The 21886-nt window shown below is 35.9% G+C and overlaps 2 protein-coding genes across 4 annotated transcripts; both read right to left on the bottom strand.

Moving 5' to 3' along the window:
- Nucleotides 1–2041: 2041 nt before the first annotated feature.
- On the bottom strand, nt 2042–3681 carry LOC121774066 (myb-related protein 315-like). Its single transcript, XM_042170982.1, has 3 exons — nt 3327–3681; nt 2836–2965; nt 2042–2607 (listed from the first exon to the last, which is right to left on the bottom strand). Exons 1-3 carry the CDS (start codon nt 3457–3459, stop codon nt 2130–2132), a joined length of 741 nt encoding a protein of 246 aa, XP_042026916.1. The 5' UTR covers nt 3460–3681; the 3' UTR covers nt 2042–2129.
- A 12232-nt stretch (nt 3682–15913) lies between these two features.
- Nucleotides 15914–20522, bottom strand: LOC121775177 (serine/threonine protein phosphatase 2A 57 kDa regulatory subunit B' theta isoform-like). Of its 3 annotated transcripts, XM_042172188.1 has the most exons (4): nt 20377–20522; nt 20146–20235; nt 18484–19900; nt 15914–16689 (listed from the first exon to the last, which is right to left on the bottom strand). In XM_042172188.1, exons 3-4 carry the CDS (start codon nt 19687–19689, stop codon nt 16327–16329), a joined length of 1569 nt encoding a protein of 522 aa, XP_042028122.1. In that variant the 5' UTR covers nt 19690–19900; nt 20146–20235; nt 20377–20522; the 3' UTR covers nt 15914–16326. The 3 variants fall into 3 exon arrangements, with proteins under 3 accessions (XP_042028122.1, XP_042028123.1, XP_042028121.1); XM_042172189.1 differs by having other exon boundaries at nt 18484–19921; nt 20146–20522; XM_042172187.1 differs by having other exon boundaries at nt 20146–20522.
- Nucleotides 20523–21886: the final 1364 nt, after the last annotated feature.

Genomic DNA, 21886 nt, shown 5'->3' with positions numbered 1-21886 from the left:
ATTTCATTATAGATTAGATGTTATTTTATGTTCTTTAGTTTCTCAGTCCCTACTGAAATAGTAAAAGAGTTCATTGTGATAACTTATGTATTCCCTCCGTTCTGCCTTAATAAATCTGCACTCGTTTTAGAAAAATAATATTTCCTTTGTCCCTTGTTAAGTGATCTATATTCCTCTTTGGGATGCTCCAAGCTAAGTGAGTCATTTCCATTTTTTGTACTCTCTCTTACTTTTTCTTCTCTACTTTTTCATCTATATGTTACTTTATTCTCTCTACTTAACTAACAAAACTCTATTTTCTTAAAACTTGTGCAGAAAAGTAATGCCCCACTTAGTGAGGGACGGAGGGTGTAATAAATGGTTAAAGTGGAAAAAAGGTAAATTAAGAGTGAGAATAGTGCATAGAAGAGTCTTCTCTATAATATTCTCTCTTAATTTACTTCTTTTTTCACTTTAGCTATTTATTACTGTCTTTGTCCCAACTAAGTTGTGTTAAAACTTTTGGGCACGAAGATTAAGAAATTGTGTTGCAAAGTAGGAGAGGATTAAAGTAGGAGAAATAAAGAGAGAGTAAAATAAGTGATGAAATAAAGTAAGAGTGATTCGATTTTTTATTTTTTAGTTAAAAAAGGAAAAGACACAACTTAGTTAGGATATCACGAAATGAAATACGACTCAACTTAGTTAGAACGAAGAGAGTATTATTTTCTTAAAACAAGTTAAGAAAATGAAACGCCATCTATCATCAAATTTTATACTCCCCGTCTATGAAAAATAGACATAATTGTGTATGACACAGATTCTTATCTGAAATTGATAAAGTAAGAGAGAGTGAAAAAATAAGTGATAAATAGTTAGTGGATTGTAGGTTCACATTATTAATAGTATTTAAATATTTAAAAATTTTCATATTTAAAAAGTAATTTAATTTTGTTGGACGACCTAAAATAGTAAAATATATATATTTTTTATTTTTAGACGGAGGGACTAACATGTAACCTTTTACGCGTGAATATAAAAAAGAGATAGTTTTAAATTGTTGCTTTTGACGTAAACAAATTATAAATTAATTTAGGTGCTTTAGATATTGAACTAATAATTAAACCTCTCCAATCATTCCATCTTTTCTTTGTTTGTTAATTTTTTTTTCATTCGTGAAGACACTGGCGGCCGTATTCTTAAAAAAATGGACAAAGAAAACACCATATTTGTTTATGAAAAAGAAAAATTACTAATAAAACTAGTTGATCAACTAAACTACTATTAATACTTGATTATGAGCCCTCCATCGCTGGACTTTGTCCAACTTGATCTGAAATTATGCAAGGATGTCGTTTTGACTTCCTAATTTTTGAATTCAACTGTTGAATGATACATGCCTTTTTTATGAATAGAATAATATATGTCTAATAGAATAAAATATGACTCATAAATATGCCAGGTTTGAACAATCACCCACCATAAAACATTGACACAAATCTTAAATTTGTGATTTATAAAACCACTTTCAAAGTTTATACTCCCTCCGTCCCGGCCAAGATGACACATTTTTTGGCCGGCACGAGATTTTAGGAGTTATGGTTAAAGTGTTTAATTGGATAGAGAAAAGGTGAGTGTAAGTATTAAAATAGAGAGAGAAAGAAAGATAAATATTTTAATAGGAGTGGGAAAAAGTGGTTGGGTGTATTAATTGGAGAGAAAAAGTTTCCAAAAAATGAAATGTGTCATCTTAGTTGGGACAAACTAAAAAGGAAAACGTGTCATCTTAAGCGGGACAGAGGGAGTATCAAATACCAAAATTATCTAAACTTTATACTCCCTACATCCCTAAAAAATACTACTCCTGTAAACTTTTGGTTCTGCATGAGTTTTAATGCACAATTAATAAAGTAAAAGTGACGAAGAGAAAGTATACTGAAAGTAATGCTAGTGGAGAGTGATGTCCATATTAATAGTAGTGTAGTTGAATTTCCAAATAAGACAGTTATACTTATCAAAGTGGACTAAAAACAAAATGGTTCATATTTTTCAGGGTGAAAATAAGACCAATATCCATTACTAAAACAAATCATACTCAACAAGCTACACCGTGAGATTTAAGACGTTGCTAGGAAGAGAAAAAAGAGTTGTTAATCAATGTAATTGATCCCATCCCAACACATCATACTCTGAACCCATTGTTCCACGCTACTACTGCCGATGGGTCTAAATGAACCTTGAAATGAAAATGAAGAACAAGTTTGAGATGCATTTTCTAGGCTTGTCATAAGCATCTCCATCTCCATATTTCTACTCATAATCTCATAGCTGTTGATCAAATGAACACTACTAATTTCACTTTGGGAACTCATTGCTTTCTCCACTACTTCATTTCTATGATCTCCTTTTGATCCTTCCAACACTTGGAACTTCCCATTAACCTTTTCATGCTCGTTTTGTGAGTTGGGGTACATTTCCAACTCTTTTTTATCTTGTTTTTTATCGAGCGGTTGTTGTGTTATGGGATTATTTTCTAGAAGCCTGAGCTTCTTCTTGATCTTGGTGTTCCAGTGATTTTTGATCTCGTTGTCCGTTCGCCCCGGAAAATGTGAGGCGATTTTGGACCACCTAAACATACAAAAATACTAACATTAATTATATTTATAATTAGCTCGTATTTAAAAAAATTAAATTTTTTATGCATTAAAAAGTTATACAAATTTAGTGGGCCTACTAGGCTACTACTAATAAGACTCGTATGATGAGACCAAATATGTAAAATTATTGTATCAAAAATTTGTTGATTGAAAAAGGAAAGAATAAAATCATTTTATTCTTGAATAATAGAACTAAGACCTGTTGCCAAGACGAGTATGTAGCTCTATAATCTGATCCTCTTCAATTTCCGAAAATGCCCCTCTTTTTAAGTCAGGTCTCAAATAATTGATCCACCTCAATCTGCAGCTCTTCCCACATCTCAATAAACCTACATGGATTTCACACAATTATGTAAAAAAGTGACAATTTTTTAGATTTGATTTGATTTTTCAAAATATTATTCATCTGTCCTGTTTAATTTTGCATATACTACATAGGGATCATAACACTATACTACCACCGTCCATAAAATAGAATAATTTTACCATTTTGAGTCGTCCAACAAATGATATGAAAAGCTCTAAACAAACACTAGCCCTACACATCATTCTAAATGATGACCTCATAATCCACAAACACTACTTCAACTACCTTTTCATTCTCTTTCAACTGAGCATTAAAATCTGTTACAACTTTGTCTATTTCTTATGGACAGAGATAATGTAATAATGCAATCAAAACGAACAAACCTGCAAACTTTGGCATTGTTCTCCAACATTGAATGCCGTTATTGAGAATGAAAGTCATGAGCTTGTGGTCTTCCTCGATCGTCCACGGACCTCTCTTGAGACCAATCTTGTCACAACAAGGTTGTCTTCCCATTTTTCGGGCCACCGAAAATCTCTAAGTAAAATTACAAAAGTACACAAAATGAAGTGGGAAAAGAGACCTTTATATGGAACAAAAGATTGAAGATGATGAGAGGTTTACTCAAAGGGAGTTTATATTAGAAACAAGATTCTTTCTGACAGATCATGGAGGGTTTCATGACATAAATAATGAATAGTGATGTCTAAAGGGGAGGTGTTAAGGTACATGATTGAATTAAAAGAAGCATAAAAACGGCGAAGGCCTAAAAAAGCATGGGATGTGTGACAATATTATAAATTGCACAATCATTTGTGCACATATAATTTTATCAATAATGTAGGCCTTGGTTCCGGTCGTGTTTCAATCTCGTATTATATTGCATACATCATTTTGTTTTGTAATGATAAAGGATTGAGATTGGGGGTAAATAGATTATTCTTTGGTTTGACAAAATCCTCATTATGCAACAAAAAGTATACTTTTAGAGGTGTTTTATTTTTTTAAACTAGGGCAAAAAAATAAATTAAAGGATTCCTTCCCTTTGGTGCTATCAATGCTGGCGAGTTTTGTCGTTATGGGTGACTACTTTTATTTACTTCCAAAATTCAATACTAGTTCGAATATTTGCAATGGATACTCTTGTCTCAATCGAAAGGTTTTTTTTATGTAAAATAGGTTCGAAATTTATGCTATACTTTAATGTTATACATTATCATCTCATATTTCGTTTTATCAATGTATAAGTATCTCATATTTCATTTTATCAATGCATAAGTATTAAATACTATTTCTATCCAAAAAAATAGACTAATTTTACTATCTCGGGTCGTCCACCAAAATAGGATCAATTACTAAATATGGAAAGTTTAATTTAATTAAATACTGTCACTAATAATGTGGACCCCACAATCTATTAAGAGTACTTCAACGACTTTTCTCATTCTGTCTCTTACTTTACCATTTATGTCATTTAACACATATTTTAGTGGACATAAATAGTACTCCATCCGTCCCACCATAAGTGAGCAGCTACATTTTTGCACTCGTATTAGAAAAATGATATTCCCTCCGTCGGAAGATGACCCCTTCCTTGGCCGTATGTGTTTTTATGCAGTTTTATTTTGTGTGTTAAGTATAGAGAGTAAAGTAAGAGAGGGGGAATAAAGTACAGATAAAGGAGTTTCCATTTTTAGTAATGGGTCATCTTGGTTGAGACAAACCAAAAGGGAAAGTGGGTCATCTTTAGTGGGACGAAGGGAGTATAAAAATTGTTAAAATGGAGAGAATGTAAAGTAGTAAGAGATAGGATAATGTAGATAATACTCTTCTCTACAATATTCTCTCTCATACTTTACATTATCTCACTATAACAAAAAACACCAGATAAGTACATTTTTACTTGCTATTAAGGATGCTAGTTTGTTTGTCTAATTACACCACCAACGCTTCATAAAGTGTCATTATTATTAGTGTCTCAACTAAAGTTAGGGAACACGAATAGAATCGTCCTAAAAAGTAAAGGATTAAGATCATTTTCCCTCAAACGCTTTCTTTTGCGTCCTAAATTATAGTTATTTTTAAAAATTTCAAAACGCTAGTAATTGCGTCTTAATTTTTGTGTCTCTAAAAGATAAGTTCTTTATAGTGTCTCCACTTTAACTATTTTATACCCCTTATTTTTTTAAAACGAGTGTAAAAATAAAGCGTCTCGCTTATGGTAGGACGGAGTGAGTAGTAAATACACCGTGCCGGAAGTGTGAATAATAGATAAGACAGAAAGAAACATCGTATAGAATCAGGTTTGATGTTTTCTGAATTAATTAGCTACATATCTAAAACAAAATTTTAATTTAGAAAAGAGAAATGGTTGGAACATTGGATGTAGAACAATGATGAGATGTGCAACAATTTGGTTCATGCATTTAAATTACATGCTTTCAATTACTTAGTTTGTGTTCCCTCATCATTTACTCTAAGCACGACTACAGCACCAAACAACATAAATAAATGTACATGTGCGTGTGTGTGTGTACATTGTCGACTATATGTTCGATTCAAGATTTAGGATTAGGTTGCCATTAAATTAGGAGGTGTGAAAGATAGATTATCTTTCATTTTGAATTTTAAAAAATTACTCCATTATTTAGAATCTAAAAGATTGAAATAATTGATATGAAGCTAAACAATCTTATTTTTAACATCTTTCGTAGTTTGAAATTATGTTCTTTTGTAAATTTGGAGTGAGTGTGGTTGGTTTATGTATTTCACTTCGCTTAGAAATAAGAATAAAAACATAATTTTCAGAAGTTGATGTTGATTTGATGCTATAATAGTTTAAATGCAGTATAATGAGAGAATTCCATAAGCACTACAAAAGGTGGAGTTTAACAACGAATGTGAAATCACCAACAGACAAGTACGTGTGTCAATGTTTTTGATTTTTGAGTTAATTTAATATTTTAATTTTTACTATTACCAACAGACTACGTGTGTTGATAATTACTGACAAATCATGTTTTAATTAACACCATTCTATTTTCACACCCTTATTATAGAGTCTTATTGAGACGTGTAAGTGTTGGAATCTATGCCCGGTCAAAAGATTTTGATCAATTATAATTTCAATGAGATATTTAATTTTGTGAAATTAAATGATACATCGTCGATCTACGTTCGGAGTAGATGACCGTGATATATTTATTTTCTCAAATCTGATCCCGGTGAGTGAGAAATAATGGATTAAAGTTGTGCAAAATTGCAAACTACTTAAATGAGTTATGAAAGAAGCCATGGGATTAATTAAAAGAGTTAATTATCCCACATTGGAAGTTATAACCTTATTAATCAAGTATTTAATAAGAAGAATAATTCCATGTAATAATTATAGTGGACTAAGATGAGCTATAGAACCTACACGCGCGCCGCCGCCCGCCATGCCGCGAGCCCGAGCCCGTGCCCGGGCCCTTGGGTCTTAGATCTTATATCTTGGTATTTGGACTGTTCTTTGGGCCTGGTCGTGTGGCTCGGTGCTTAGGTTCGACCCTAGGCTGGTCTAGTTCTTTTTAGACCACCACCGTTTCCACGTCAGCAAGCCAAGCGGGATGACACCTCGTCAGTATGACGCAGTAAAGCTAACGTGGCTGACACGCGATAAGTCCACGTCGGGAATGAACCTAGACAACCTCTCAGCTCTCGTAACACCTTGCAATGGTCGGCGGTTACAGCCTCGCAATGATGACAACCATCATGGCTGTTGACCCCCTGTAGTGGACTGAGCCTATAAATAAGCTAGTCATTCCATGCATCTCTACACCAATTCACGAGCCTTTTGCATCATAAGCCCTTTCCCTCTCCTATATTGTCTTTCTGTCGAAGCTCTGCCCTCTTCTCCATTCAGTTCGCCAGAGCTCTGCTGATAGCGGTGCTGCTTCACCAGAGACGTAGTCGTTTTATCTTTGGGGACGAAACGCCAATCCGAGAGCACTACCGGGGCGTATCTCGTCTTGCGGAAAGAGGACTCATCGACTCGGCTAACAACTTGTTCACGGTTTACTGTTTCTTTTTCAGTTGTGATTTTGTTTCAGTTTTTCCATTCTGTATTAGGCCCGGCTTTTGTCTCTTGTAATCGAGAATACCAACAGTAAGATCTTCACGCAATGCTTTCTTCAAGTTGAAGAGATCGTATTAGAGGCTCCAAAAACAAAGGTAATCGTTTGAACGGTCAAAACTGCTTTGAAGTTGGCTGATTGGAATTGGATTTGTTCGACGAAAGTTTTTACCCACATGAAAAAGCAAAAGCCATCGTCGGGTCTATGGAGTTACTTGCTTTTGATTGACGACCTTAAGCTAAGTACATTCTCTATAGATCTCCAATTTGTTTCACAATCCGCGCACAACTTCATCCATTCTCTATAGGAGCTTTGAAGATACGGGAATAATTGTGTGATTCACCAAGTGCCCATGTTTTCGTGAGAAGATGCTAACTGTTACTCCCTCCGTCCTGAAAATTTGTCACTTATTTCTATTTTCGTATGTCCAAAAAAATTTGTCACCTTTCACTTTACCTATTTTTGGTAATAGACCCCGAATTCTACCAACACATTCTCACTCACATTTTATTATTAAACTAATACTCCATTCGTCCGCCATTAGGAGTCTCATTTCTTGACGGCACGAGTTTTAAGAAATGTAAAGAAAAGTAGGTGGAAAAAAGTTAGTGGAATATGAGTCTCACTTGTACATACTCTCTGTCCCAATAAAAATGAAACGTTCTCCTTTTTGGACTGTCCCATTAAAAATGAAACGTTTCCTAAAGGAGAAACATCTCTATCTCTACTTTTTCATCTCTCTTACTTTACTCTCTCTCCATTAACTCACAAAACAACACTACATAAAAACCAGTACCGATTCTCAAATGTTGCATATTTAATGGGACGGAGGAAGTATTAGTTTTAAACGAAATGTGAGTGAAATGAGTTAGTAGAATGTGAGACCTTATTACTATTTATGGAAAAAGTGAACGAGACTCCTATTCGTGGACGGACTTAAATGGAAAAACAGGACTCCTATTCACGGACAGATGAAGTACTATATAAAAATAGGACTCACATGCAGTTAACTTTTTCAACTCACTTTCTATTATATTTCTTAAAACACGTGCCGAGTTAAATGGTGACAAATTATTAGGGACGGTGGGAATAATTGATAACGTAAGTTGTAAAATCAATATCCCTGGAATTCCATTCTTCGTCTGATCAGTATTATTTACTTTCCTTTTGTTTTCTTATATAAATTGTTAATGTCTAATTTAATAAACTAAAAACATGTATCTTCTTATAGTATATGATGCTTACTACTCCCTCCGTCCTATAATAAGAGTCATACTTTACCATTTTGGTTTATCCCACAATAAGAGTCACACTTCATTTTTGTCATAAATGGTGAGTAGGTCCCACATTCCACTAACTCACTTCACTACATTTTATTTTAAAAACCAGTATAAAAAAGTGGATCCCATATTCCACTAACTTTTCCAACTTACTCTTCTTTACATTTCTTAAAACTCTTACCCACAATAACAGTTATTCCTATTGTGAGACGGAGGGAGTATATAACAGACAATCTGCAGTCCTATTCCTCATGTTCGATATATTAGTACTCACTCCGTCCCAAAAGAATATGCACTTTGGTTACGACACCAGTTTTAATGTAAAATTGGTAAAGTAAGAGAGATGTAGAGAGAAAAAGTTATTAAAGTATTGTTAGTGAAGAATGGGCCCCACCTTATTAGAGAGAAAAGAGTTTTTAAAATTAGAAACTGTATATTCTTGTAGGACGGACTAAAAAGGAAATAGTGCATGTTCTTGTGGAACAGAGGGAGTATTAACCTTTAGCTATACTATTTCTACACTATATACTTGTAGTGCATCAAGTTTTTGGCCATTTTCAAAATTTTAAATACATACATATATTTAAATTATAAAAATCAAAATTTGAAAAATAAACTAATACTACTAAATTTCACAATGACTCATACTAAAGTCAGTTTCGTAAATCAATGAAAGATTATGTTTTGTGGTATTAGAGAAGTGAATTTCTCATAGCTTCAGAGGGTCTTTTATATGCTCTATTCGTTCTACTATAGTTAAGCCGTATTTCTCTTTGAGTTGTCTCAATATAATTGACTAATTTCTTTTTTTTTTTGACAAAAAACAAAGTAAAATATCTCATCTCTCTTACTTTATTCTATGAATAGATTGGAGAAGTACTTGTGCAGTGCTTAATTTGTGGCATCTCTAAAATGCCCATGACATATTTTAGGATATCATCCAAAAACAAAAGGAACAATGAGGATGGGGGACGAGGACATCTACATAAAGAATGCCTCTTTGCTATTTAAATGGTGGAGACAGACAATTAGAGACCTTTATACAAAGAAATATTATCAGTTTAATGGATAGGATCTAATATAGGAGATCCTCTAATTATAACTAAGAAAGTCTAAACAAGCATTTGGGGATAAATTGCAAATTTCAAGAGCTTCAATAAGGAAATCCAAAGGGTGGCCAAAATAGGAATTCAAATAAGAGTGGTGGAAAATAGGGCACAAACAGGTATGACAAATGAATGAGAGAAGAGCCTTTGTCCTAGCGGCAAGGAGCTTAGACATTATTGTATGAGATGCTGAGTTCGAGTCCTCTTGACATCATTTGTAATTTCCTCTTTTATATAAGAGTTTATTTAAAAAAAATGAACGGGGCAAGAGAGCCTTGAAACCTTTTTTCCAAGACTCTTCTTATTGTCAACCCAGAAGAACAACCTCATTAAATAGATGAGAGTTTAGGATAATGAAAACTAGAGATGGATCTTGAACAGGAGGAGAGTCTTGTTGGGGATGTTTTTCTAGTTGTGAATCGCTTATTTTTGAGAGAAAACATGTCACGCTCGCATTTTTTAAAGATAGAAAACACGGTTGATCGCGACTAGGGAAGGATTAAAGAAGCGGGGAAGAAAGGGGAAACCAACACAAATCGACCATAGCTCGAAACAAATGGAAATAGTTCGAATAAAATCAGAGTATCTCAACAATCAACAACTCACAAATGAATATTATCTCAGCGATACAAGAACTCAAAAGAAGGACATCTACTTAGCGGAAGCATTTGAGAGAAGGAATATGCCACGTGTGAAGACATGACACATTCTACACACTTAAATTTCTTCAACGGTCTTGCTCAACACCCACCGCACCCGTCACGCTCAACCTGCACATTTTTAAAAAGAAATGCAGGGTTGAGTACTTGATGCATTCAGTGGACAAATGCCAAAATAATTTTATAAAACAGTTATATCATGCCACCATTGAGTGACCTCGGGCTTTTAACTTGAAAAGGCCCGAGATACTAAAAATATCTCAAACACAAACTTTCAACTCATCCTCAAATCCTTTTTCCTCATCATTTCAAAACACAACCATTTCTCCTTGAATTATTTAAGAAACTGTCATATCTGTTCTTTAGGGTGCCGTGTAAGGGGGCCACTTTCCACGAGCACGAAAACCGGCCAACCCGTTCGATGACTCACGGTTCTCATCGTGTACACTAGTCCGAGTAGGGACGCACCCTTGCTAAGACCCGAATTCGATTAAACTCATAGTAGGGACTCACTCCCCACTAAGCAATTATCAACATCAACATCAATCTCATCAACATCAACAACATAATGTGAAACGAGAATGTGGCCGCAAACTCAATCACTCGACCTGCCGACCCAAAAGACGGCTCACGATCCCCATTGGTTTACACTAGCCTGAGTAGGGACTCACTCCCTAGTCAGACCCGAATTCGATTTCAATAAGTCTAGTAGGGACAACTCCCTTGCTAAACAAACAGATAGGCATTTCTCAAAACAAAAACATGACATGACATTCCCTTTGCAAACTTTATTTTCCTTAAAAACATATTTGAAACACAAATCACTTTTCTGTCAAGGTCGAGCATCAATTCACATCACATCAACAAAGCCAAGCAATTTATAATATCACTCAATAAATCAACACATAGCACCACAAAACATGCGCAACAACACTTTCACTTTGATCACATATATCGCCTAATCATTGGAATAAATATAATAAATCAATCACACATAACATGATGCTCAAACCGATATATTAAGACCAAAGCTCTTAAAAACACTTTAGTTCGAAAGCCCACCTCGTTCGTTTAAAGCCTTAACTTGTGTTCCGTTCCGTTTTTTAAAAGCGTGCATGACGTCACCCCTTGATTTAATGCCGCCCTCCTTTTTCTTTCTATATATCTCATCCGGGCAAAGATCTCTTAATTCTGTCCAAACAATGAACCGGACAGCCCAACTGAATAAATGACTCTAAGCCCAAACAAAAAAATTAGTATAGTAGCCCAATTACCATAATTAGTCACTTATTTTGAAAAAGTAAACAACAGCTTCTTATTTTCTTCTCACCCAATTTCACGCCATATACATCACTTTCTCATGTATTCCCAATTTCCTCTTCTCAGATCCCTAGATCAGAGCATAATCTCATCTCTCTCTCACCGTTGCTGCTTTCTCCCGCCGTGGCTGTGCGCGATCCAGCCCAGAGCTGAGGTCGGGTCGCCGCTGCTGCTCGGTCCTGATGCAAGACTGAAGCTGCCGCCGTGGTCGCGGTCAGCCCCTGCTCCTCGCCCTCTGCAGCCGCTGATCGGGCGTTGCTGCTACGCCGGGACAGCCTGCCATGCCGCTGCTCACACAGCGGCTGTCCGCCGTTACACTCACCCTCAGTGCAGCCGCACCGCTGCCTCACTCTCTCTCGCGACTGCTGCTGTTCGTACTCCAAATCGAGGGCTTGTCGTCATCCTCGGTCGCCTCGGTCTCTTCTCTGTCACAACTCCATCGTCGGCACCAGTCCGGAGTCATTCAGTTACGTTGTTGCTTCTGCCCGTCAGTGTCGTCGCTGCCGAGCAGCCGCTGCTGTCGCTGCTCTCCGTTGCCGGCGTCTAGCAGCTGTCGCCGCCACTGCCGTCCCCTATTTCTCTCGTCTTTCTCCCCTTCTACCATCAAATCGCCGTCTCTCCATTAGTTCGCAGCTCCTCCGTTGGTCAGAACGCAGCGTCGTTGCTGTCACAGTTTTACGCCATCGTTGCCTCGTGAAATTCTCCGTCATCATAGCTGTTGTCCGATTGTGGTGCAGGATCGACACCGCCGACGTATTTCTCCCTCTGCTCGTTCCGTCATCATCGCCGCCGTCGTATTCTTCTTCCCCTCCCAAAACTCTCTCTCCCTGCTTCTCGCTTCCTCCTCTCCCTCACGTTTTGTTCCTTGGAATTTTGAGAGAATGATTTAAATTATGGAATTAATGGAATATATATATTCCCATGGAAAAGATTTGACTAATTATATTCCTCTTTTTTAGGGTGGTGGAGAGATTTGAGATAACTGTAGTAGATTTGATATTGAAGAGTGATAGATATCCTTATATTAGAATTAAGAGGATTAATTTTGGGCTCAAAGAAGGAAGAATTAAAAAGTTTTGAGCTCATGACCATTGGGTTTCAAATTGGGCTAGGAAAGAATAATTGTTTGGCTCAAAATGTGAAATACTTCTCTCGACGAATAAATAAAGGCGAAAAAAAAATTCTGATGCGTAACGACGTCCTTTCGAGAATAAACAAAAAAGTCGAAGTGTTACAAAATAAAAGTGATAAAAGAGTGTGGTTGGTCAATAAGTCAATTTTTTTCTCTTCATCTAACTTTGTTTTGCGGGTTACTCGACTGTCTTGACAACGTGAACACAACAGCGAAACAAGGGTACCCTGGTTGGAAAAAGGTTTCCTCACCACGAGCAGTCTTACATGTATACTTCTGATCTGTTCTTTATGGAAGACTCAACAACAAGATTAGACCTCACAGATTTGATACTCCAGGAATCGAAGATGATAAGTGTGTTTTATGTAAGGAAGAGCCAGAGACCCTAGAGCATATCATTTTTAGCTGTAGAGTCTCTAGTGGCCTTTGGTATTATTGTTTGAAATGATGGAATATCTCTTTTTGCATGCTCAAGGAACCAATGGTGTGCTTCATCGCTTGGATGAACACTATTCTACTCAAGTTTTACAATTAAAATTTAGAGCTTTATGTTATATGTCATTGCTTGGTCAATTTGGAATATTCGGAATAAGGTCATTTTTCAAGGATTGGAAAATGAATTGGGAGCTCGAAAAAAAAAAGACTTATCTGGAGCCTTAGATCATGGATTAAAAGTTCATGTCAGAGTTTAATCATCCCAATGAAGGCCTTCACCGACGACTTGAGCAACCTCAGAAGTTGAACCAGAGAGTAAGGTACTTGTTTGCTTGGATCTGTTTGTTATCTTTTGAAGTGATGCACAACTCCTTTTCTCTTGGGTTTTTGCAGTTGCTTTGTTGCTTCTTTCTTTGATAGGTTAGAGTTTATGAGTCAGAGGCTAGTTGGTTTTATTTGTTTTTGTTGTTTTTGGGATCTTGTTATGGGGTTGTTAACCTGTGGGCTTTTACTCACCACCATAGAGGTTTGAGAGTTTTTATTATAAAAAAAATCTCTTTTCATCACTCTACTTTATTTTTTTCTACTTTATTCATTCTTCACTGAATTCATTTAACACAATTTTCTTAAATCTTATGCCTAAAAGAAATGCATCTGCTATATAGGGACAGAAAGAGTAATTTTTATTACTTTCTTTTAAATTTGTTAGATTTAGTATATAAAATCAATGTTTAATTTAGTAATAAATGTTGTATTGTTAAAACCTAAAGGTTTTTTTTAATTTGTTGCATATTTTTCTTGTTTTTTAAATTTTTTTAGTTTTTTATGGATTTTGTATTTTAATTAAATTGAAAAAAGAATTTAAATTGAATACTTTGCAATTTACTTAAAATACATAATAAAAACAATTAAGAGAATGGATAATGGGTTGTGAAATAAATACTCCCTTCGTCCCCGCTTAAATGGGATATTTCTATGTGGCCACAAGAATTTAGATAGTGGTGTGTAATTATTTAAATTGTATACCCTATGTTCCTTAAAAATAGACCGCATTTGTAATTTTGGGATGTCCCTTAAGAATAAACCAATTCTATTTAAAGATTTTTTTCTCTCTCTAATGAGGTGGGTTCTATTGTTCACTAACAATACTTCAATCACTATTTTTTTCTATTTCTCTCTTTACCAATTGTGTATTAAAACTCGTGTCATTTCAAATATTATCTATTTTTTAGGAACGGCGGAGTAATATTAAAATAGAAAAAAGAGATAATAAAATAGAGGAGATAAGAGGATGTAAGTAAGATAGAGAAGAGAGTCAATTATTGTAATAAAAACCTCACTTAGCTTGAGACATATCCCAAAAAGAATACGTCTCACTTAGCCTTGGACATGAGGAGTATGAAAATAAAAATGTGGAACTCATAAATAGTTAAGATATGGTAAAAAATGGTATAAGACCATGAATAATGAAGGAAATGAACGATTACAATGACAACATTGCGGATGGCCTAAGTATTAATATTTTAGTACATCTAAACTTCAATATGATTTATCAAATTATTTATTTTGCCTACTCTCACTTTATTATGAATTCTCTCTTCTCTCTATTTCTCTTTCTCATTTTTGGAGAAACAAATGAAAGACTATTCCTATTTTGGTCAAATCTTACCGTTTTGAGATGCTTTAACACTTTAAAAGCATCTGAATAATCTCAACTATAAGAGCATCCACAATAAGCCACAGACTAGCCATAGGCTAGCAATGGGCTAGCCAAAAACTCTTCCTGCCACATCATCATGCCCTTCTCATAGCCTAGTCATAGGCTAATCAAACAATAGCCCAGTAATAGGCTAGCAATAGGCTAGCCAACGCCCTAACCAAACAAATAAAAACATTTACACAATATAAAAATGCATTAAAAATACCTGAACTATTATTACAAATTACAAAAAAAATAAAAATTACATAATTAAAATCATAAAAATTAAAAATTACATACTTAAAATCTTAAAATTAAAAATTACAGTACATAATTAAGATCCTAAAAATTGAGGTTGAGAGTTGTTTGGTGTAGTGTGATTTGTTGTGTTGAAATTGAGCCATTTATAGATGAAAGTGTGGATTTTGGGATAAAAATAATGAAAAAGTAAATTAAAAGTGTGGAAAAAATGGATATATTTTATTAGGAAGTGGGAAAATATTTTTTTATTAAATCTGAATTTTTCAGATTTTTTTCGAATTAAAAAAAAAAGATAAACCAACGAGCAATCAGAGCATGCCACGTCGGCTGCTCGTGCTCTTGCCGTTGGCACGGCGGTGCTCTTAGCTAAGAGCATGGTCGTGCCGTTGGCAGGAGCACAGCAGCGAGCAAGGTACCCTCCGTGCCGACGGCACGGCACCTACTCTTAGCTAAGAGCACCGATGTGCATGCTCTTAGTCGGCACGGCGCCTGCTCTTAGCTAAGAGCACCGATGTGCATGCTCTTTTTTTTTTTTTTTTTTCCTAAATCTATATGAGAGAACATGCTCTTAGCTAAGAGTATTTCCAGACATCGGTGTGCATGCTCTTATGGATTGAAGATTTAGATGATGCATTTGGAATCTTCAAGATTTAGATGATGTGCATGCTCTTATGGATTGAAGATTTAGATGATGCATCTGGATTTATTTCCAGACATCGGCACCCTAAACCCTAAACCGATGTGCATGCTCTTATGGATTGAAGATTTAGATGATGCTTTGAATCAAACTTGTGTATGAATCTGTATGTATCAGTGTAGGGTTTGAGCTCTGACTTTATGTATGTATCTAACTTGAAGAATACGCAATATATTACAAAAAGTCAAATAGATGATTCCAAATGCAGCAAAATATCTATATAATAATTTCAACACGTCTTAGTAAGAATTGTAAAAATAGTAAGCCACTCAAGAAAAAGAAATCATAGACTATTTCAACTGTTAATAACTTTTACAATGAATAGTTCACATCAACATAAAAATACAAGTCTGGATTTTGATCTCAACATCATTTCTAAGAGCAAGAGATGGAAAAACCTTTCTTCTATCACTGAAAATAAGGTACCTGCACATCGCATGCGGCAAAAGCACCTATAACCACCAGCAGTTGGCCATCCATTTTACGCATGTACAGTCCCCTCTGATCCCGTATCGAAACGATGAGGTCATAGACCGCCGATGATATCGTGCTTTCGTCGCATGTGACCCAGCAGCAGAGCTTCTTCAAAAGATTAATCAATCAAGAAAATATGCAGAGTTTCATTTCATGTTTCCGCCTCCAACAACATAGTGCATCATCACCAGTGACAACATTGTGCTACTTAGCTGGATGGCCGGGTGGTGAGCACGGCCTTGTAAGGGATGGGCACTGTTTCATTGCTTGCGCCGTTAGAGATTGCAATCTCCTCCAGGCGTTTCCAGGTTGCTTCACGCTTCACCTTGGCTTCTTCGTCCCGACCTTCATCTTCCTGGAATTTTAGCAGGCACTCCTCAAATAGCTCAGGGTCCACGTCAGAGAATATTTTTCTTACGTTTAATGTCAAGCTGTGCGCAGCCTGATTCCAGTGATTCCTTGCATTCTTCTCCAATGCAGGGAAGATGATCGGCAGTATAACTCTGCGATTTTGCTTGATCAGGTTCTCGATATGATCATTGTTCCATAAAAAGAGAGCCCGTTCTGCAACCTACATGAGCAAGAAGGGTTAAGTGGATGAGTCAATGCAGTAAATAGCACAAACGAAATCAGGGCAAACTAAGTATCGATAACCGACTTAACCAAGCATAATACGGACATCAAAAGATGATAAAAACCAAATAGGGTGAAGAAATTGATTTTTTATTTTTATTTTTTGCAATCATTGTGATCATATCAATCAAGAAATCACTTCATATGTAAAGTTAGATATGGCTCATACATCGACATCTAAACAAGTACAAAGTTGAGATTAATCTAGATGGTGTTATAGAAGACATCAAGATCCAAAAATGGTGCAAAGATCAAGTAAATCATCACAAAGAATGACTGAATAAAAACGGGGTCTTCTACTTTGCCACATCTTAAATTGATCTGGCTTTCCAATCTTTTTGCTGGCTGTCAAGACCCATGTTTGTTGTCCAAAAGAATTTAATGAAAGCATTCTTTCACCAGAGAGAGATATTGATTGTAGATACAATTTGGAAATCTAAAACTTGTGGTTTTAAGCCTTTTTAATCACTATAACAATAATTAACATATCACATAAAGTATGTATATAAAGAAGGCAGCGATAAATATGATATCATGCAGCAGACCATCACCAGATGAAGAGAAAAACTAAACAAAGGATTGGCGGTTTTATAATACAAGTAATTTTAACCAATTGCTACATGATTTCATGAGCAATGGGAGTACATCATACTCCCTCCGTCCCAAGATAGTTGAGTTGTATTCTTTTTAGGTTGTCCCAAGGTAGTTGAGCCATTTCCTTTTTTGGCAAACACTTCTTTTGTCACTCTTTCTCTCTCATACTTTATTCTCTCTACTTTAACCTTTGACACGTCAATTTCTTAAATCCCGTGCCCAAGAGAAATGCCCCAACTACCTTGGGACGGAGGGAGCATTACCATATATCGCAGTGTTACATTACCAACATACTTTAACTAAGTTCCAAAATCACCATTTGCCGGTATTTCAGGTATTAAATGAAACTAAACCGATGAAGATGCTAAGGCCGGCAAGTCGTGCGGATTGGGTCGTTATCGGGTCAACCTGATAATGACCCAACCCAATAAGGCATAACCTGAACCCGACCTGTTAAAGAATTTGTAAATCCGAACACGAACCCGACCTGCTACCTTCAAATCCGAACACGACCCGCACCCGACACGAACCCGTTATCGACACGATATAATATGGGTTGACACGACACGATAACAACCCGAACCTGATTTTACATGATTACAACCTAATATTACACGATTAAACCTTAATTTTTAACCTAATTTACACAATTAAAATTCGTTTTATACTATTTAAACCTAATTTATAAGAAATTAAAACATTAAAGTAATATATATATTTTTAAATAATAATAAAAATAATAATATTATTTCTTAATGGGTTACCCGTATCCGACCCGCATCCGACCCGAACCCAACTCGAAATTATCGGGTTCTTAATGGGTCAACCCGATAAGGACACGGATCCAATAAGACTTGACCCCAACCCAATAATTTCGTGCGGATTCGTGTCGGATTATCGTGTCGTGTCTAAAATTGCCAGCCCTAGAAGATGCTTCTGTAATATACCAAAAATATAAAGCACAAATTAACTCATTCTGTGTTAACATTGTTGATGTTAATGAAAAGCGGGCAGGATTCAACTACATAAGCAAAAAACACGGTTTAGATGGAGGCATGGAGCAAAAGGGGGGGGGGGGAACAGTTTCTCGTTAATTTATGAAAGACAATAAACATAAGCAATTCATAACATAACCAACCTGAAAATGTGAACTGCTCATGCAGCGACCAATTTGGCGGAATAAAGGAACCATACAGCGCTGGAACTCTGGTGGTTGAGTTGCTTCCAGCACTTCCTCAAGCTCACCCAAAAACATGACCTCCTTTGAACTGTTTGTTATGGGCCAATATTTAAGCAAGCCTCGGATAACAGTATCTGCGAGCTTACAGTCTTTCTCTACAAATTGTGTGATGGAATAAGTTAGCTGTTGATGATACATCGGTATGCACTTTGGTTTGTGAAGTGGAATGAGTGCCCGGACAAGAAAAAGTTTGTGCTCTTCTTTCAACGGCAACGCAAATCCATTTATAATACTTCCCAAAATTTCTAACAGCTCTGCAATCCCATTATGCTTCTCTGTTTCAAAGATAAATCGGTAGAATATATTGTTTATGGTTTTCCTAATGAACGGGCGATGCACCATGAACTTCCCATATATGCGATGCAGTACTGTCTTTAAGTACTCCCTTTCTCTTGGATCTTCCGAATCAAACAGATCCAATAGCCTTAGAATAAAAGAATGGTCAACATAGCGCTTTGCCAGCTTTGCATCAGTCTCTGGGGATGTAACAAACCTGAGGAGAAACTCATAGACGATTTGCAGATGTGGCCATGCAGGATCCATTAGGGGCTCCTCTTCTTCCACGTCAAGACCTTCCAAGACTTTGTTTTCACGAGGCTGAGTAGAGAGAGTGCGGAACAAATTTGTAGACACCACTCGCACGATCTCTTGCAGGACCACATCACTGAATTTCCCATTCGCTGAAGAGACATAGTCGACAAGCTCCACCAAAGTCTGCCGTTTGACATCCTTCTCATTCAAATGCTTCGTGGGGTCAGTGAAGTCAAATACTACACAGCACATGCTCAGTTTCCTTATAAACAAGTTCTGCTTCTCCGCACTGGGGACATCTCTAAAACCAGGTAGTGCCTCATATGGCACTGGCGGACTACTCCCGTTTGCTTTGCTGCGTAACGGATCATGAAGTTTGTTCCCATGATTAACACCAGAGTTCTGTGTCGAATTATTCTCCAAGGAGTTTACATTGCCTGACCGGGCACTTGAAGCAGAATTGATTCTGGAAGTAGTCGAAGCATTTGAAGAGAGAGCCGAAGACCCTCCATCACGACTCTCTGCTGACTTTACCTGTTTCTTTGGAAGCTTGTTAAGGAAATTTTTAATCATCACTTAAAGCCACCAAAAAAAACCTTGTCCAAGCAAACTCGAAAGCAGCCAGCAGCTACCAATCAACTGCTAGAATGCATAAGGCACACACTCAACTACTGATCATATATCGAAATCGACGGGCTGTTAGCTCAGAATCTAGTCCCCTTTACACTTCAATCTTCTCTCCCACAACGAGTAATACGTATACAAGTTGATGTACAGATACTATCTGCAGTAAAATTAGGGCAAACTACTAAAACAATAACAATTGGGAAAACGGAATAACACAAACAATACGAAACAGTAAAACCCCCAATTTAAACAGCATATCACTATCATACAGTTTATAAAAACTCCTGATTGCAAAAACCAAGTAAAAATTTGCACAAAACTAAATAAAACCAAGATATCAGCTTTAACAGAAACCCCCAATTTCACAAGCGTGGAAACAAGAAATTGAAGCAAGATTCTCACCTCAAATTCAACTTCATGTCAATCCTAGGAAGACTCCAGATCAACAAACATAAGGATCTGCGCACGATCTAGAAAACCCAGCAACGATTCCTTTATTGGGAATCACAATGAAGAAAAGTACACAAAGAGTCAGTTCGTGTAGCTATATTTGAACAGAAAGTATTCATGTGCAAGAATTGATGCATAGATAGCTGGTTGATTTTGACGTGAGTTGGAAGCAGTGATTGAAACCTGAAACTTGGGCCCGAGAGAAGAGAGGAGAGGAGAGGAGAGGAGAGGAGAGAGCTTAAAGGGGAATCTATCTCTGGTGGTTGTTCTTGATGATGAGGTTTTGGTGAATTATTGTTTCTTCAATTTTGATTTTCTATCTCTACTTTTCAAATATGTATTATGTCTCCTCTATATATTATTTGGATTTAAATTTGTTCATTCGTCCACCAAAACAACTTTATTAACAAAATCAATTTTAATACTATAAAGTATGAATAAATAAATAAAATGTGATTTCGTAAATGAAAATATATTTCATGAAGGAGATATTTTCGTTATAAATAGATAGAGATCAATTTTAATAAATATACTATCTCTATTCTATAAAAATAAGAAAATGAATCTATTCTATAAAAATAAGAAAATTTCATTTTGGAATATCCCATAAAATATTTCTTTCAATTTTCAGTAATTTCTTTATTAAATAAGGTGGGCTCCTCCAGTTATAATACTATAATTATTTTTTTCTTTTAATCTCTTTTTATACTTTACCAATTCTGCATTAATTCTTGCGTTGTCTCAAATAGGGCTGGCAATTTTTGGCACGACACGAACCCGCACGAAATTAATGGGTATGTGTCAAAGCTTATTGGGTTCGTGTCCTTATTGGGTCGACACGAAAACTTCGTGTCGTGTTCGTGTTCGTGTTACACGTTAAGAAATAATATTAATATATTATAATATTATTATTATTTATTTATTTTAAAATTTTAAAATTAAAATTTAATATTAAAAATAATATTTATATATTATAATATTATTATTATTATAGTGTCATTATTGTGTCGTATCATATATGTGTTGTTATCGTGTCATGTTGACCCGAAGTAGTTCGTGTCGTTAATGGGTTCGTGTCGTGTTCGTGTCTGAGAGTAGCGGGTCGTGTTCGTGTTCGTGTTTGGAGTTTTCTTAACGGGTCGTGTTCGTGTTTGGAGTTTTCTTAATGGGTCGTGTTCGTGTCGTGTCGTTATCGTGTCGACACGATAAGGACACAACATCCACGATTTGCCACCCCTAGTCTCAAATGTCCATGTTTTTATGGGACAGAGCGAGTATTACAACAAAAAATGTGCCAAGTTTTTATTGTTTATGAACTTTAAAATCTTCATGTAAACTATTGAGCCATTAATTTGTTCTAATCTTGCAATCGATCAAAATTCTGAAGTATATATAACTTGATGAGTAACTTACACGACATTATCAGACGTCGGGTAAGACGATGTTATATTTTAGGCTACCAAAGAACATCGTATTATACTAAATTAAATAGTTTCATTTGTAGAATTAGAGTTCATAAGAAAAGTGAGATTGAAGGGAGAAAAATGAAAAATGACATTAAAATAGGGTTGCTTAATTTGGTTATTCGGTTCTCGGTTAATTGGCAGGCGGACCGGTTTTAACTAGGCATGTGACATCAGGAATTGGAGGACCAGTTTTTGGTCCTGTACCGATTACAAGTTTTTGTCTTAAT

This window comes from Salvia splendens, chromosome 17 (genome assembly GCF_004379255.2).
Source record: "Salvia splendens isolate huo1 chromosome 17, SspV2, whole genome shotgun sequence".
NCBI lineage: Eukaryota > Viridiplantae > Streptophyta > Magnoliopsida > Lamiales > Lamiaceae > Salvia > Salvia splendens.
This window is presented reverse-complemented; position numbering and strand designations above follow the sequence as displayed.

Excerpts from the sequence above, each read along its gene's own strand:
- LOC121774066 (XM_042170982.1), bottom strand. The coding sequence starts at position 3,459 with ATGGGAAGACAACCTTGTTGTGACAAGATTGGTCTCAAGAGAGGTCCG. Across the intron at positions 2,966-3,326 it reads AACAATGCCAAAGTTTGCAG|GTTTATTGAGATGTGGGAAG; the intron begins GTTTGTTCGTTT and ends AAATCCATGTAG. Across the intron at positions 2,608-2,835 it reads CATACTCGTCTTGGCAACAG|GTGGTCCAAAATCGCCTCAC; the intron begins GTCTTAGTTCTA and ends TTGTATGTTTAG.
- LOC121775177 (XM_042172189.1), bottom strand. The coding sequence starts at position 19,689 with ATGATTAAAAATTTCCTTAACAAGCTTCCAAAGAAACAGGTAAAGTCA. Across the intron at positions 16,690-18,483 it reads TGAGCAGTTCACATTTTCAG|GTTGCAGAACGGGCTCTCTT; the intron begins GTTGGTTATGTT and ends TTGCTCATGTAG.